The 15443-nt window shown below is 39.9% G+C and overlaps 1 protein-coding gene across 1 annotated transcript in view; it reads left to right on the forward strand.

Annotated features, from left to right (window-relative positions):
• LOC131193383 (complement component C9-like) overlaps nt 1-15443 on the forward strand; it is a 38849-nt gene that overhangs the window by 6493 nt on the left and 16913 nt on the right. Inside the window, exons 2-7 of the mRNA XM_058173477.1 lie at nt 1989-2082; nt 3571-3718; nt 5084-5231; nt 7755-7893; nt 9894-10106; nt 12608-12848. Of these exons, the coding sequence (XP_058029460.1) occupies nt 1989-2082; nt 3571-3718; nt 5084-5231; nt 7755-7893; nt 9894-10106; nt 12608-12848 (983 nt within the window). The remainder of the gene's footprint in view (nt 1-1988; nt 2083-3570; nt 3719-5083; nt 5232-7754; nt 7894-9893; nt 10107-12607; nt 12849-15443) is intronic.

Raw genomic sequence — 15443 nt, forward strand, 5'->3', positions numbered from 1 at the left:
AGCTCTGACTTCCTCCTAACATAACCAAAATCCTTCAGGAGAGGGGGAAAAAAATTAACAATTAACAGTAACAAAATATATAAATCAATAGAACAAATTAATCCTAAAGTATTTAAAACCAACTAAAGCATAAAAATCCAATCCAATTCAAAGAATGTCTCCCTTATAGCTTCTATAACCATATAATTTTTCCCCCAGGTCTTTCTTACATAAACTCTTTCAAAAATATTCTATTCAAAATACAATACAACACATTTTAAAATTTCAATACCAAGAACTACAGTAGCTATTCAAATTTAGTCCTTCCTCGTCAAAATCCAGTATAAATCCAAATACCTAGTCTTTTATGATAGATATAAAACATATAATCAACCCATTTCTTCCAGATCTTCCTCACATATTGTCTTTCAGGGACAGTAATATTTTTGTCTGTTAACAATTCAAAACAACCTCGTTTCAAGGATAATACTTTTGTCTCTTACCATTTTTTTTGATGCATTAATCTCTGTCTTTCCTTCATTACTCCTTTTGAAAAGTCAGTCACAATATTGCCTAATAGTTCCTTATGTCCAAAAATCCACAAATTACTACCATATATTCCATCAGTCCAAAGAGAGAATTCTTGAAAAGCATTAAGCCTATAAATTTTTTTCGGTTCGGGAGACAGCCTCCTGTAACACAAATTCTGACATTTCATCCAAACTATTTAAAGGAAACTTCTTTACATCAACTTGTTTATTCACGATCATATCTTCATATTTATCCACTTTTGTTTGTATCTCCTCCATTGCATTTAAGTCCTGATCACACTGGTTAATTTCCTCCAAGCCTTGATCCAAAAAGTCCCCATTTTTTATCAGTTCGTATTTTTGAATAATTAAATACATTCTTTCTGTGTAATCCTGTATAAAGTCACGAATCCATTCTTCTGAAAGAACCTTCATGGCAAAGTTCTTGCTGAAAATCCCCTTATGAAATACTTAAACAATGTAATATAATCCAACAATCCACAATCCAATACAATAAGATGAAGTCTCCATTCAGTTTCGATTTCACAGCAAGGCTATCGGTCTATTTGCAGTTAGTCTCAAACGCCATTTTAAAAGAAGGAAAAAAAAATTTTTTCTCTCTTTAAAAAAAGGAGGAAGTCAGGAAATCAACAATACTTGCAAACCAGTAATTGTTCACTCATGCTTCTTCCGTCTGCTTGTAGAAATCCACAAAAAGAAATCAATTGTTAGCAGAACTTGGACATCTTCCTCTTTTCCTGCTTTTGCAGGAGACGCGCTGGATACTGGAGATAGGAGGAATTCAATGGGATTCGACCTTTTGGGACTTTGCATAACAAAAACAAAGCCCCTAGGGGAATCTACCACTCTCCCCCCTGCTCTTTCCCCTGCTCTCTCAACCAGAGAGGGAAAATTAAGTCGGGAACAGCTGTTCATAGCTGTTTACACCGGCTTTTACCATATCCAGTGCGGAGTGCCATAAATTAGCACCCAGCGAGAAAGGTGGCGCCAAGCAGAAGTCGGAGGTCTTCTAGTCCAACCCCCTGCTTAGGCAGGAAACTACACCACTTCAGACAAATGGTTATCCAACCTCTTCTTAAAAACTTCCAGTGCTGGAGCATTCACAATTTCTGGAGGCAAGTTGTTCCACTGATTAATTGTTCTAACTGTCAGGAAATGACTCCTTAGTTCTAAGTTGCTTCTCTCCTTGATTAGTTTCCATCCATTGCTTCTTATTCTGCCCTCCTATGTTCATGGAGTTGTCAACATTCCAAAATGCAGCTTCTGTGGAATCTTGAAATCAAGTATCCTCATGCAAGCTTATGTACCGAGAGACCACAATGAGGCGGCATGCAACTAAATGAGTACGCAAACAAAGTCATATTGTTCCCTTTCACTATGTAGATACAAACATTGTACATATAAACAGTGTTAAATCAGAAACATTTCAATTTACTTTAAAGACTATTTTATTCTAAGGGTGACCCAAGAACCTAATGCTCCAGAGCCCATTGACTGCTTGCTGACTGCCTGGACTGATTGGGGGCCATGTATTCCATGCTCAGGAGAAAGAGTAAGTAGTTTTTATATAATTTTGTTGTTGTTAGTTGCAAAGTCGAGTGTGACCCATCGCGACCCCATGGTCAACGTTCCTCCAGGCCTTCCTGTCCTCTACCATCCTCTGGAGTCCATTTATGCTCATGCTGACTGCTTCAGTGACTCCATCCAGCCATCTCGTTCTCTGTCGTCCCCTTCTTCTTTTGCCCTCAATCTTTCCCAGCATTAAGCTCTTCTCCAGTGAGTCCTTTCTTCTCATTAAGTGGCCAAAGTATTTGAGTTTCATCCTCAGGATCTGGCCTTCTAAAGAGCAGTCAGGGTTGATCTCCTCTAGGACTGACCGGTTTGATCATAATTTCATAATTTATCTTGTATTAAAAGGGCTTCATAAAGAAGATTTATTTATGAAGTATAGGCTCCTTGGTGGATATTAGTTTCAAATAGTAAAAGAAAAAAGGCTTTCTTGTTTGGAATCACTGGTTGTCCACTAATTATAGCGTTAAATTTGAATGGATGGTAAGAGATCACTCATTTAAATCCTTTCACAGTGTAAATGTGTATATTTTCGGTAGCTATGAAGTTTCTCAGGTCATGGTTGTCCCAAAGGTGTTTTTTCAAGAGGCAACTAGACTTTCTGGTTTTTCTTTGAAAATGTTTCGCTTCTCATCCAAGAAGCTTCTTCAGGTCTTCTTCAGCTGTGGAAGAAGAGCTGAAGAAGCTTCTTGGATGAGAAGCAAAACATTTTCAAAGAAAAACCAGAAAGTCCAGTTGCCTCTTGAAAAAACACCTTTGGGACATTTTCAGTAGTTGTACATTGGCTTTCTCAACATCAACAACTTTAAGATGTATGGACTTCAGCCTTCAGAATTGGAAATCCATACATCTTAAAATTTTCTAGGGTTGAGAAACACAGTTGTAGGTGATGATCCAGCAATAGCAATAGTACTTAGACTTACATACCGCTTTGCAGTGCTTTACAGCCCTCTCTAATCAGTTTACAGAGTCAGCATATTGCCCCCAACAATTTGGGCCCTCATTTTACCTACCTTAGAAGGATGGAAGGCTGAGCCTGGTGAGATTCGATCTGCCAAATTGCAGGCAGCTGGCAGTCAGCAGAAGTAGTCTGCAGTAGTGCCTTCTAACCACTGCGCTACAGTGTTGAACTCTGAATTTCCCATCCTTTCTATTTTGGAGTAATAAAATACGTTTCCATTTCTTTCACCTTGTATATTTATTTTATTTATTTATCATCTTTTGAAACAGCCCATTTCCCTCACAGAGGGGAATTTTGGGTGTCGCACAAATAAAATATTAAAACATAAAAGTATATCAAAATTTAAAATTTATAAAGCGGCAAGGATGATTAAACTTCAGTGCTAATCATTAATTAATAGGCAAAGGGAGGGCTTTCGCGACCAGCCTCATTTTCCCCAGCCGTTCATCCCCTCCACAGCTGACTGATTCTGAGCCTGTTTTAATTTTGTTTTTAATGTCTCTCACAAAGCACCGCTCAAGGGGTATTCTGAAGTTCGGACAGTTTGGAGGGAAGTCATGCATTGTGGCTCTGAGCGATAGAGAATCCTGTGAGACAAAAAGCCTGTGTCCAGATGAGAGAGGTCAATGTAAGGATCAAGAGTTTGAATGTGAAAATGGTAGGTATGGCGCAGTGGTGGAATTCAATCCTTTTTACTACCGGTTCTGTGGGCAAGGCTTGGTGGGTGTGGCAGGGGACGGATATTGCAAAATCTCCATTCCCACCCCACTCTGGGGCCAGCCATCAGTATTTGCTGGTTCTCTGAATTACTTAAAATTTCTGCTACTGGTTCTTCAGAACCTGTCAGAACTTGCTGAATAGCACCCCTGGTATGGAGACTCTGACATCATTTCTCTATACATCATTTCTCATTTCTGCCATCACTAACTATAGTGGTCTGATGACAAGATGAAGATTCAGAGTCATATCATTATGATTAAAACTCTAGGACAGTGGGCTTTTCTTGCAAGGAAAGCCTCCAGAGTCACCTTTCAGATGGAGAAAATTGCAGATGTGTTCTTGCTTGCTTTTAAACTTTCTCCAATTTCACATTTTTTTCTCAGCCTGCATTGTAGAGTATGACGTTGAATATTGTACAGTAAGACGTTGAAAGGGATGCAGTGGCTCAGTGGCTAAGACACTGAGCTTGTCGATCGAAAGATCAGCAGTTCAGTGGTTCGAATCCCTAGTGTCACATAATGGGGTGAGCTCCCGTTACTTGTCCCAGCTTCTGCCAACCTAGCAGTTTGAAAGCACGTAAAAAATGCAAGTAGAAAAATAGGGACCTCCTTTGGTAGGAAGGTAACAGCGTTCCGTGTGCCTTTGGCATTTAGTCATGCCAGCGACATGACCACGGAGACATCTTCGGACAGCACTGGCTCTTGGCCTTTGTAAGAGAGATGAGCACCACCCCCGAGATTCTGGAATGACTAGCACATGTCTGCGAGGGGAACTTTTACCTTTAATGTTATTTTTGTAATAATATTTTATTTATGCATGCATTTTTATAAGCCATGTTTTGATGGGGTAACCATACTATAATGTTCAGAGAAATGTTAAATATCAAAGTATTATGATATTTCCTGTTTAAAAAACTGAAGAAGATCTTGCTCAGTTTCAGTATACTTTAATCACCAATATGTATTATTTTCACTGCATTATTATATTATGATGATTGTTGCTTTTCCCCAAATAAAACTTTTTGAAAATATTTTGCATTACATATAGGTGTAGCTCCATTTGCACTGAAATGCACCGTATGATTCAAAAGTATTATAGTATTTCCCCCCCACCCAAGGCAAATTAACACTAAATCAATCAGTCATTCTTACATAAATGGCAGTTTGTTTTATCTGGGCTGCAAATTTGGGCAGTTGAAGTCCAATACACGACTGTGTATTGAAGGCAGTGTTGATTTATGAAAGCATTCTACATATCCAATTACCTATAATCATAAATGTTTCATTCTTTATTCTACACTAAGGATATTGTCTAAAGAATAGGCTGGTATGTAACACAGAAAATGACTGTGGTGACTTCTCTGATGAAGATAATTGTGATGAAACCAAACGCCCACCATGTGGGGATCGTGACATTGACGTATCGGAACTTGGAAGAACAGCTGGACAAGGGTAAGTTCTAGAAAATGTTCAGGAGAAGAATACAAATTATATGTTGCGCTACCTGATAACGCTAGAATCCGCAAAATGGTTTTCAAGAATGCAAAAGTTCTGAACATCTTTCTTAGTTCCACTAGGATCAGGGATGGGCTGCTGGGGGTTCGCAGGGCTTCAGGAGAACTTCTAGATAAGATTCTGTGCAGTTCAGAGAACCCCCAAATCCCACTCCTGGCTGGTCCCACTCACCCTGCCCCGCCCCTCCCAGGAATCCCCACACAGCATGTTTTGGATGCAGGTTAATGCAAGGCAAGCACGGAGGCTCAGGGAGGGCGAAAAACTGGCCTACTAGAAGTTCAGGAAGGCCAGAAATGGGCCCATTTCTGGTCTCCAGAGGGCCTCCAAAGCCTCTGGGAGTTTTCGCCCTCCTGGAGGCTTGATGGAAGCCTCTGGAGCCCGGGAAGGGCAAAAAGCCCAGCCACTCCGCCATCGCCATGGTGCAGGAGGCCATGCCAGCTATGGCCACGCCCACCCAGCAACTAGGCAGAGAACCCCTTGCTAAAATTTTTGAAGTCCACCCCTGACTAAGATCACATTTCTATCTGACTTCTATTCACACACACACACAAACACACACACACACTTATTTTAAAAGTTATGTGATTTTCTTGCTTTTGCTCTGGCCTGTCATGTACTTTCTGCTAAGCATCATAAGACATTTCTATGATGTGAACATTTTTTTTTTAAAAAAAATTGAGCATATAATAACCATCAGCTGGTGTGTAGTGCTACAGATCTTTTATCAATCCCTTGCAGTTAATGAATTACCATTTTGCTTTCTGATCCGACATTTCGACATCATGAAGATGTAAGTTCTTCATTATTTTTAGCTGCTTCTACATTGAAAAGATCAGACCTGTCCATCAATGATTGGAATGTTCTATCTGCTAACCTTGGCACCTTATGGATGTTAGCAAAGCAAGTTTTATTTCTTCTGCCAGCATGCCAGATTAGAAAAAATCAGCAGAATAAACTAGCCTGACTAGGTGGCTCAGTAGCTAAGACACTGAATTTGTCAACCAGAAAGGTCGGCAGTTCAGAGGTTCCAATCCCTAGTACAGGTCTCCTGCGTGAGCAGGGGGTTGGACTATATGACCTCCACGGTCCCTTCCAACTCTGTTACTGTTAAATCAATCCAGCCTAGATTTTAACAGAGATGGATCGGATTCATCCACTCTTTTCTAGCTAAATGAAAACCAGTTTCAGATCATCTTGATCTGCTTTAGAAAGGGTCTTCAGATTAATCCAATGTGTAGCCCATTAATGGATAAACATGTAAACCCATATGATAATTTGGATTGTGATCCTTGAAATAATGTGATCTTATAGGTTCCAGGAACTATACTTTCCTTATTGTGTCACTTACTTTCTGGAATGATATCCTCCCCACACATACACACATATACTTTAGAACAGGTCCCACCATCATGACATTCTGAAAATCATTAAAAACTTGCCAGGCTTTGGAAAAGGGTCATTGTATAATCCTCATAACTTTGGCTTTCTACTGGTCTTCACTGACCAGCCAAGGATTCTTTTGTAAGTCTTCTTCTCTATCCTATTATTTGTAGGCTACCTAGAAATTGTAAATGCTCCAACACTGGAAATTTTAAAGAAAATGTTGGATAACCATTTGTCTGAAATGGTGTAGGGTTTCCTGCCTGGGCAGGGGGTTGGACTAGAAGACTTCCAAGGTCCCTTCCAACTCTGTTGTTGTTGTTGTTGTTGTTGTTGTTGTTGTTGTTGTTATTATTATTATTAAATATTAAGGAGTCAGAGAGGCTCAAAACTGACTTAAATAATATCTAAAGTTTACCAGGCAACATAGGCTAATATTTAAGGCAACATAATACTCCTTGTGTGAATTTAATGGTTAAGTTACCAGGCTAGAAACCAAGAATGAGTTCTAGTCCCATTTTAGGCATGCATGCTGCATGGATGACTTGGGGCCCCTCACTCTTAAACCCACAATATTATGCCTAGGTGGCAAACCAGTTCATCAGGGTTTTTTTTGCAACCAATGGATCAACACAGATTCAATAAAAATGAACTTGGGGAAAATGCTATGACAAAAAAATCTATCTTTATAATTTTTATATATATTACTGATTTGTCTTTGTTGTATTGGCTTGATATTTCTGATAGGAATATGTAGTAGTATGACCAGGGGTGGGATTCGACCGGTTCGGGCAAACTGGTAGCTCCGATTATCAGCTGGGCCCGCCCGCCCACCCCTGCGCTTTACTTACCTATATCTTTGCAGCTGATTAGCTTGGCAGAGCAGATTACCATGCCTAATCCGCACTAAAGCGGAAGGTGATTTTTTTGTTCAATTGCACATGCGCGCACAGCGCACAATCACCAAACCGGCTGTTAAATCACCAGGATCCCACCACTGTATATGACATTTAATAGTACAATGAGATGGCTGATGATTAATATCCTTCCCTCCCTCCCTCCCTCCTTCCTTCCTTCCAGTGTGAATGTACTGGGAATGACACCAGCTCAAACTGCATTTCAAAATGAATTCTACAATGGCATTTGTGATAGAGCCCGTGATGGGAACACAGCCACTTATTACCGCAAGCCATGGAATACGGCTGTCCTCAGTTATGACGTAAGCTTCTTTGTGTAAAACAGAGTTTTGGTCTGCACCAAAAAGCAAAATCCACTTTGCCTCAGCCTCAACTTCTAAAATGTCAAGGGTGTGTCCCTGTAATTTTCTTGGCAACTTTACATAAACATTTTGCCATTGCCTTAGGATTTTTTTAAAAAAAATTCCCTTGTCTAGTTCAGTGGTCTCCAACCTTGTCAACTTTAAGACTTGTGGACCAACTCCCAGAATTCCTCAGCCGGCTTTGCCAGCTGAGGAATTCTGGGAGTTGAAGTCCACAAGTCTTAAAGTTGACAAGGTTGGAGACCTCTGGTCTAGTTTATAGGAATTTCTAATGTCCCATCCAGACAGACCTCAGTTCTGATCCTACTTAGCCTTTTGAGATTATCCAAAATCAATCAGGTGCTTTTGTTGCAGCAAAACAAATCTGGCAAAACCAAAATGTAGTGCTGTCTAGTTTTGGGCGAAAAATTTAGACAATAGTTAGACTTCCCTATCCATGTTTACTAATTCAGACTTCCCATCACAGTGTTGGCCATAGGCATCTGGATTACAGCTTTAGAAATTCCCATCAGATATAACCCCTATATGGCTGAAAGGCATGAGTTATAAATATTTTGTTAAATGCTGTTAAAACGATAGTGATTAAAAACCACCTTCTATGCTGGAAAGATAGAGTTATTCTGTATATAGGTGCTTTAATTTATATATAACAATAAAAGCAAGCATTCTTCTTTAACAACAACAACAAAATGTGGAATTTTATCCCTCTTCAGACATTCACCTGCCAACATGAGGGATCACCACTTCTCTTCCAAATTTTATTTGTTATTATTCGGTCAGAAGCCTGTAGAAGAAATAGCCTCACATTGGCCTTAACCTCTCTTTATGAATATGTGTAGGTTAGACCAGTTCAGACCACATACTTTTCACCCCTCACAAGCTTAAATGATTTTGTTGGCCACAGATTTACAGAACAATCTGAAGGACTGGTGACTTGGGAATAGGGATGGCAGCATAGGATGTTCTGAATGTGATTATCCAAAAGATATTCCAGGGATGAGGAAGGAGATGTGTCCATCCCAACAGCTCCAGTCATCTCTGCTGAAAGTTCATTGGTGATAGATCCACCACCAGACATAACTTCCTTCCCATCCCATGGACTGTAGTCGAAGAACCCCTTATTTCCCCAGAATAGAATTTTTTATAGAATTTTGTTTTTATTGGCCAAGTGTGATTGGACACACAAGGAATTTGTCTTGGTGCATATGCTCTCAGTGTACATAAAAGAAAAGATACGTTCATCAAGGTACAACATTTACAACACAATTGATGGTCAGTATATCAATATAAATCATAAGGATTGCCAGCAACAAGTTACAGTCATACAGTTATAAGTGGAAAGAGATTGGTGATGGGAACTATGAAAAAATTAATAGTAGTGCAGATTCAGTAAATAGTTTGACAGTGTTGATGGAATTATTTGTTTAGCAGAGTGATGGCCTTCGGGGAAAAACTGTTCTTGTGTCTAGTTGTTCTGGTGTGCAGAACAACTATTATTTTTATTATTATTATTATTATTATTATTATTATTATTATTATTATTATTATTATTATTATTATTATTATTATTATTATTTGATTGCTTACACCAGTGTTTCTCAAACTTAGCCACTTTTAGATATATGGATTTTAACTCCCTTGCTGGCTGGGAAATTCTGGGAGTTGGAGTCCACACATCTGAAAGTGGCCAAACATTAAGAAAGTGACTTACACTAAGAAGAAAACTAAGAGGAGTGATTCCAACAGAGAGAAACATTCTACATCCTGGATGGATTTACTAGTGGTGCTAATTCAAAATCTGGTTTGCTAACTTATAGCTTAGTGTATTGTCTGAACAAAGCACACCTTAGGGTACCAAAGGATGTCATCACAGATTATGTTGTTTATCATCACTTATCTGTTACTCAGCCATTTAATTGTATTTTTTTCTACCTTTCAAGACAAGAGGAGACAAACACTTTACAAGTGAATTCTACAGTGACCAAGCATCAACAATGAAAGAAATCTTCAAAACAAAAACACAGACTTTTGATGCAAACTTGTCTATTAAACTGAAACCGACTGAGTCTGATATATCAGGCACTATTGGGGGAGGCTTCAATGCTAGCAGATCATCCAACATGAGTGAATTCTTGAAAAACACCAAAGGATCGGTAAGCTTTTTTTTAAAAAAAAAAATCATAGGTAAGTATACTGTCAGGGTTCCAAGTAACATCCCCAATGAACGAAGACTCCAAAGCTACAAGTTCCTAATAGTTCCATTCTATTAAGAGATGTCATATTGACACATCTGGGAAAACCCGAATATGAAAGCTTCCAGGTTTTCCCCACTCAAAAGAAGGTCCAAGTCCCTTCCCTTGCGCCCACATGTCCGTCACATGGTCCAATCACTGCACCATCCTGCACCTGGAGATGCCTCCCAGACACGCCACTCCAGGTGCAGGCCGAATGTCTTTGACTCTCTGAGAAAGGAATGTTATTTAAACTAGATATCCCTGCAACTCCATGCAATCTCCCATCCCAGTTTCCCACAGCACTAAATGTGGCAGCCCTGAAGATCCAAAGAAAAAGATGGCCTCCAGGGCTGACATATCCATTATTCCTGAGGAATGATAATTTACATGCCCTAAGAAATACTGAGCCATTGGCTTCATTTGTGCTGAACTGGGTTATTGAAATACCAAAAACTATTAACCTTGTTTAGGTTTTCAGTGTCTTAGCATGTCGTGAGAATCCATTTATTAGTTTATGGGTTAACGTATTGTGCAAATCCCCACAATAGATTATCTTGATTACCAAAATAAAGATGCTGCATGAATACAGAGACATGAAACCTACAGTCCTCTGCCTACTTTCTGTGAGTAAGGTGCACAGGATGATACCAAAGAACTAGAAACCCTAATCCAACCCACATACTGATATGTTTGGGAGCCCCACTTTTAGCCAACAATGTAGTGATCATTTTCGGTGTCACAATGGGATTGGGTATTTTAGGATGGAGGTGTAATATTGGAGACTTTTGCGCTTCTTCTTTACCATATACAGTGGAAGTATTTACAATTACAATAGGTATTTACAACAAAGGTACACGGTGGCTCAGGGGCTAGGACGTTGAGCTTGTCGATCGAAAAGGTTGGCAGCTCAGCGGTTCGAATCCCTAGTGCTGCTGTGTAACAGAGTGAGCTCCCGTTACTTGTCCCAGCTTTTGCCAACCTAGCAGTTTCGAAAGCATGTAAAAATGCAAGTAGAAAAAATAGGGAGCACCTTTGGTGGGAAGGTAACAGTGTTTTGTGCGCCTTTGGCATTGAGTCATGCTGGCCACATGACCATAGAGATGTCTTCGGACAGCGCTGGCTGTTCGGCTTTGAAACAGAGATGAGCCCCGCCCCCTAGAGTCGGCAACGACTAGCACGTATGTGTGAGGGGTACCTTTGCCTTTACCTTTATTTACAACAGAGGTGGGTTTCAGCAGGTTCGGACCAGTTCTGGAGAACCGGTAGTGGAAATTTTGAGTAGTTCGGAGGGCCGTGGTGGCTCAGGCTGTAAGAAGCCTGTTATTAAAACACAGCTGCCTGCAATTACTGCAGGTTGTAGTCCCACCAGGTCCAAGGTTGACTCAGCCTTCCATCCTTTATAAGGTAGGTAAAATGAGGACCCAGATTGTTGGGGTGGCAATAAGTTGACTTTGTAAATATACAAATAGAATGAGACTATTGCCTTACACACTGTAAGCTGCCCTGAGTCTTCGGAGAAGGGCGGGATATAAATGTAAACAACAACAAAAAAAAAACCGGTAGTAAAAATTCTGACTGGCCCCTCCCCCATCTATCCTTCCTCTGGATTGGGGAGGGAATGGATATTTTACAGTATCCTTCCCCTGCCACACCCACCAAGCCATGCCCACCAAGCCATGCCATGCCACGCCCACCACCCATACCCACAGAACTGGTAGTAAAAAAATTTGAAACCCACCACTGATTTACAACAAGATGTGGGCTGCTACCCAGTATCAGGTTTCTTCTTAAGAAGAAATCTCCTTCCTAGAGACTATAGTAGAACTTCTGGTCACGAATGCTTCTGACCATGACCAAATTGGTTCCACCCAAAAACAATTCACTTTTTTTTTTTTGCAGCCAATTTCCTCTTCTATGCCATTTTTTTGTAAGCGCCAAATTTCCAAAATTAGGTTCGGGTCACGACCAAATTCGTTTGTGACCAAAGTTATGGAACAAATTATGGTCGGTAGGCACACTGGTGCTCTTATGCATGCCCCTTACAGACCTTTTAGGAATGGGGTGAGATCAACAGTAAACAGTCTTAGGTTAAAGTTTTGGGGATTTTGGGAAGAGACCACAGAGTCTGGTAGTGCATTCCAGGCATTAACAACTCTGTTACTGAAGTCATATTTTCTGCAATCGAGATTGGAGCGGTTCACTTTAAGTTTGAATCTATTGTGTGCTCGTGTATTGTTGTGGTTGAAGCTGAAGTAGTCATTTCTACTGTATTGTCTATGAATTCCTTCATTACCTGAGAATTGACCATATAAATAAATTTACAATAATCAGAGGACAATGTAAAAGAGTTCAACAATCTCATTCTCTACCTCTATACCTGTGGATAGGATAACTTATATATCACTATTTTCTCCTTATAGAATCCCATCTATTTACAAGTCAAATCTGATATACAACTGGGAACTTTCCAAATGCGAAGACGTGATTTGCGCTTGAGTGAGACATTCCTGGAAGAACTAAAGTTTTTGCCAAGTACCTATGAGAAGGGAGAGTATTTTAAATTTCTTGAAACATATGGAACTCATTATTCACATAGAGGAACCATTGGAGGAAAATATGAGCTGATATATGTGTTGGATAACCAAACTCTTTCATCACTTGGTAAGGACAGAATGAAAGTGGTCTCTTATGCACAAGAATAATGGCATAGCTGGCAATCAGAGCAACTGATTTCTGACCATAATCCTGTTTCCTTTAAAACTGGGTTCTTCAAAAACTTCAGCTTGGATTGGTTCAGGGTACCAACTGGATCTTAGTGTGTTTATATTGAGTCACTGTTAATCTTATTGTTGAATTCTTCATCTCAAAGACAACAGTTGGATTCCCCCTAAAAACTTACAACCTTTGGTGCTCGCTTCACATGATTTTAACCTTTTTGAATTCTTTTAGTTACAATAAATACATGTATTGGAATCACACTGGCTAAACGATAAGTGCCCGTAGCATCCATCATTATGATTTTCCCCAAATTATATTTATCGATTTATTTCTTTATCAAGTTTATAAACTACCCATCTCACTTAAGTGACTCTAGTATTAACAAACAAAAACAATAAAAAGAGACATTGCTAAAAATGATATTAAAAACAGAGTTTAAAAGTTAAAATGTTAAAAATCACAAAAGATTAAAAGAACCAAGGGCATGTCCTCCAGCCATCCACCACTGCCAGGGTTGTATGCTACTCTGAATTCTTCTCAGTTTCATGTATCTTCCTAGAAAATATTCTAAGTGGATGCAGCCCAGGGCTTTGGTTGGAAATCCCCTCCCCACCATCTGCCCTGGGGAAATAAATAATTCCACAGGCAATCGGTAGTGTGGAACCTGTCCTGGAAACCTGGAAAGAGTTGCAGGGGGCATTGTAGTAAGTCTTTTTTTTATATGGATGTTTTTTAAATGGATGTTGTATGACTTTCCACGTGCATCATGGCAGCCTTTTTGTGACCTGGCAAACTGAGACAACCATGTTGTGACAGCACCCATGGTCGGGATGAGAAATGGTACCTGCAGGGATGGGCTGTTGGGGGTTTGCAGGGGTTCGGGAGAACCTCTAGCTAAGATTCTGTGCAGTTCGGAGCCCCCCAAATCCTACTCCTGACTGGCCCTGCCCACCCCCACCCCTCCCAGGAGTCCCCACCAGGGGTGGGTTCTACTTACCTTTATTACCGGTTCGCATCGTGCCCGCGTGATAAGCCTTTTGATAAGCTTTCTTTCTTTCTTTCTTTCTTTCTTTCTTTCTTTCTTTCTTTCTTTCTTTCTTTCATTCAAAAGGTTTTACAGAAAATTTCCCTCCCCTCCCCCCTCCCTTCACAACCCCCCTCCCTCCCCCGACTTCCCGGAACGAGCACAAGGTATAGTTTCTTTCTTTCTTTCTTTCTTTCTTTCTTTCTTTCTTCCTTCCTTTCTTCCTTCCTTCCTTCCTTCCTTCCTTTCCATCTCACAATAAAGGAATTCTAGATACCCTACATTAAAACCAATAATAAAATCCAAATGTCAAAAAATTCTATTAAAAATACTTCAACTGTACTATTATAAATAAGAGTTTTGAGAGAATTGATAATAAAACAATGAAATCATCTTAAACTCACTATTGCTTTGAGATCCTCAGACCTACGTTATGTTTAAAAAGTTATAAAGTTATGTTTAAGGTCCTGAAAAGATGTCTAGGATTGAGCCAAGTGTTACTTAGGGGAGAGGAAGAGTATGATGTCCTGGGTCTCTTATGCTGACAAGGCTCACAGCATATCTCCTTTGCTGGACCCCACAGGGCAGGAATATATAATTGGCTCAAATAATGATGGGTTTTAAAAGTTGAAACTAGCACTTTGAATTAGGCCCAGAAGCAAAATGGCAACAAATGCAGCTTGAAGAGCAGAAGTGTAATATGTGCTGTTATAGGAACAGACATAACTACCCCACATTGCTATATTTTCCACCAGATGAAAACTTCTGATGGAACTTCCAGATCCCTTCAAGGGCAACACATGTAGAGTGCATTACAGTAGTCCATTTGGGAGGTGATTCTGGCGTTAGTGACTATGAGTAGTTTCCCAGTCCAGGATTACATACAACTGGTAGACAATACTGAGCTGTGCAAAAGCCTTCCTACCCATGACTGCCATCTGCTTTTCAAGCAGGAGTTGCAAGTTTAGGAGGGCCTCCAAATTCTGAATCTGTGCCAGATTAATAAAAAGTCCTCTCTTATTATCTCTTGAAGCAGTCAGTCACTAACCCAGCCAAATCTTCTTATCCAACAATTGTGCTTGAACAAAATCACCTTAACGTGGCCAAAAACCACCATTTTGGAAATTCAGTTTCCTCCAGGATGTCCAGTTTCCTCCTGCCCTCTACTAATAAAATACTGGCAAGGTTTCACACCTCACTAATCCCTTTCCCATAGTCCAGGCAGGCAGCAATGGTTGTGGCTAGTTCACAGCAACTAGTTGGTATTTAGAAGATGCTTCCAGTCCTGGAAGCTCAATTTGATGTTCCCGAAACACTTCTCATTGTCCTTGTTCACATTCTATAGGAATAGGGTCTGTATGTAAGAATAATATCGTGATATAATGATAATCAACTCTTGCTCTGGGATAATTTCAGGGACAAACCAGTTTTCATATTAGCTCCTCATAGTGAGTTGTTTTTAGAGGGATCATAAAAATTTGAAATGGAATCCTCCATTGAAATAGCCTTCACAA

The sequence above is a fragment of the Ahaetulla prasina genome, chromosome 2, assembly GCF_028640845.1.
Source record: "Ahaetulla prasina isolate Xishuangbanna chromosome 2, ASM2864084v1, whole genome shotgun sequence".
NCBI lineage: Eukaryota > Metazoa > Chordata > Lepidosauria > Squamata > Colubridae > Ahaetulla > Ahaetulla prasina.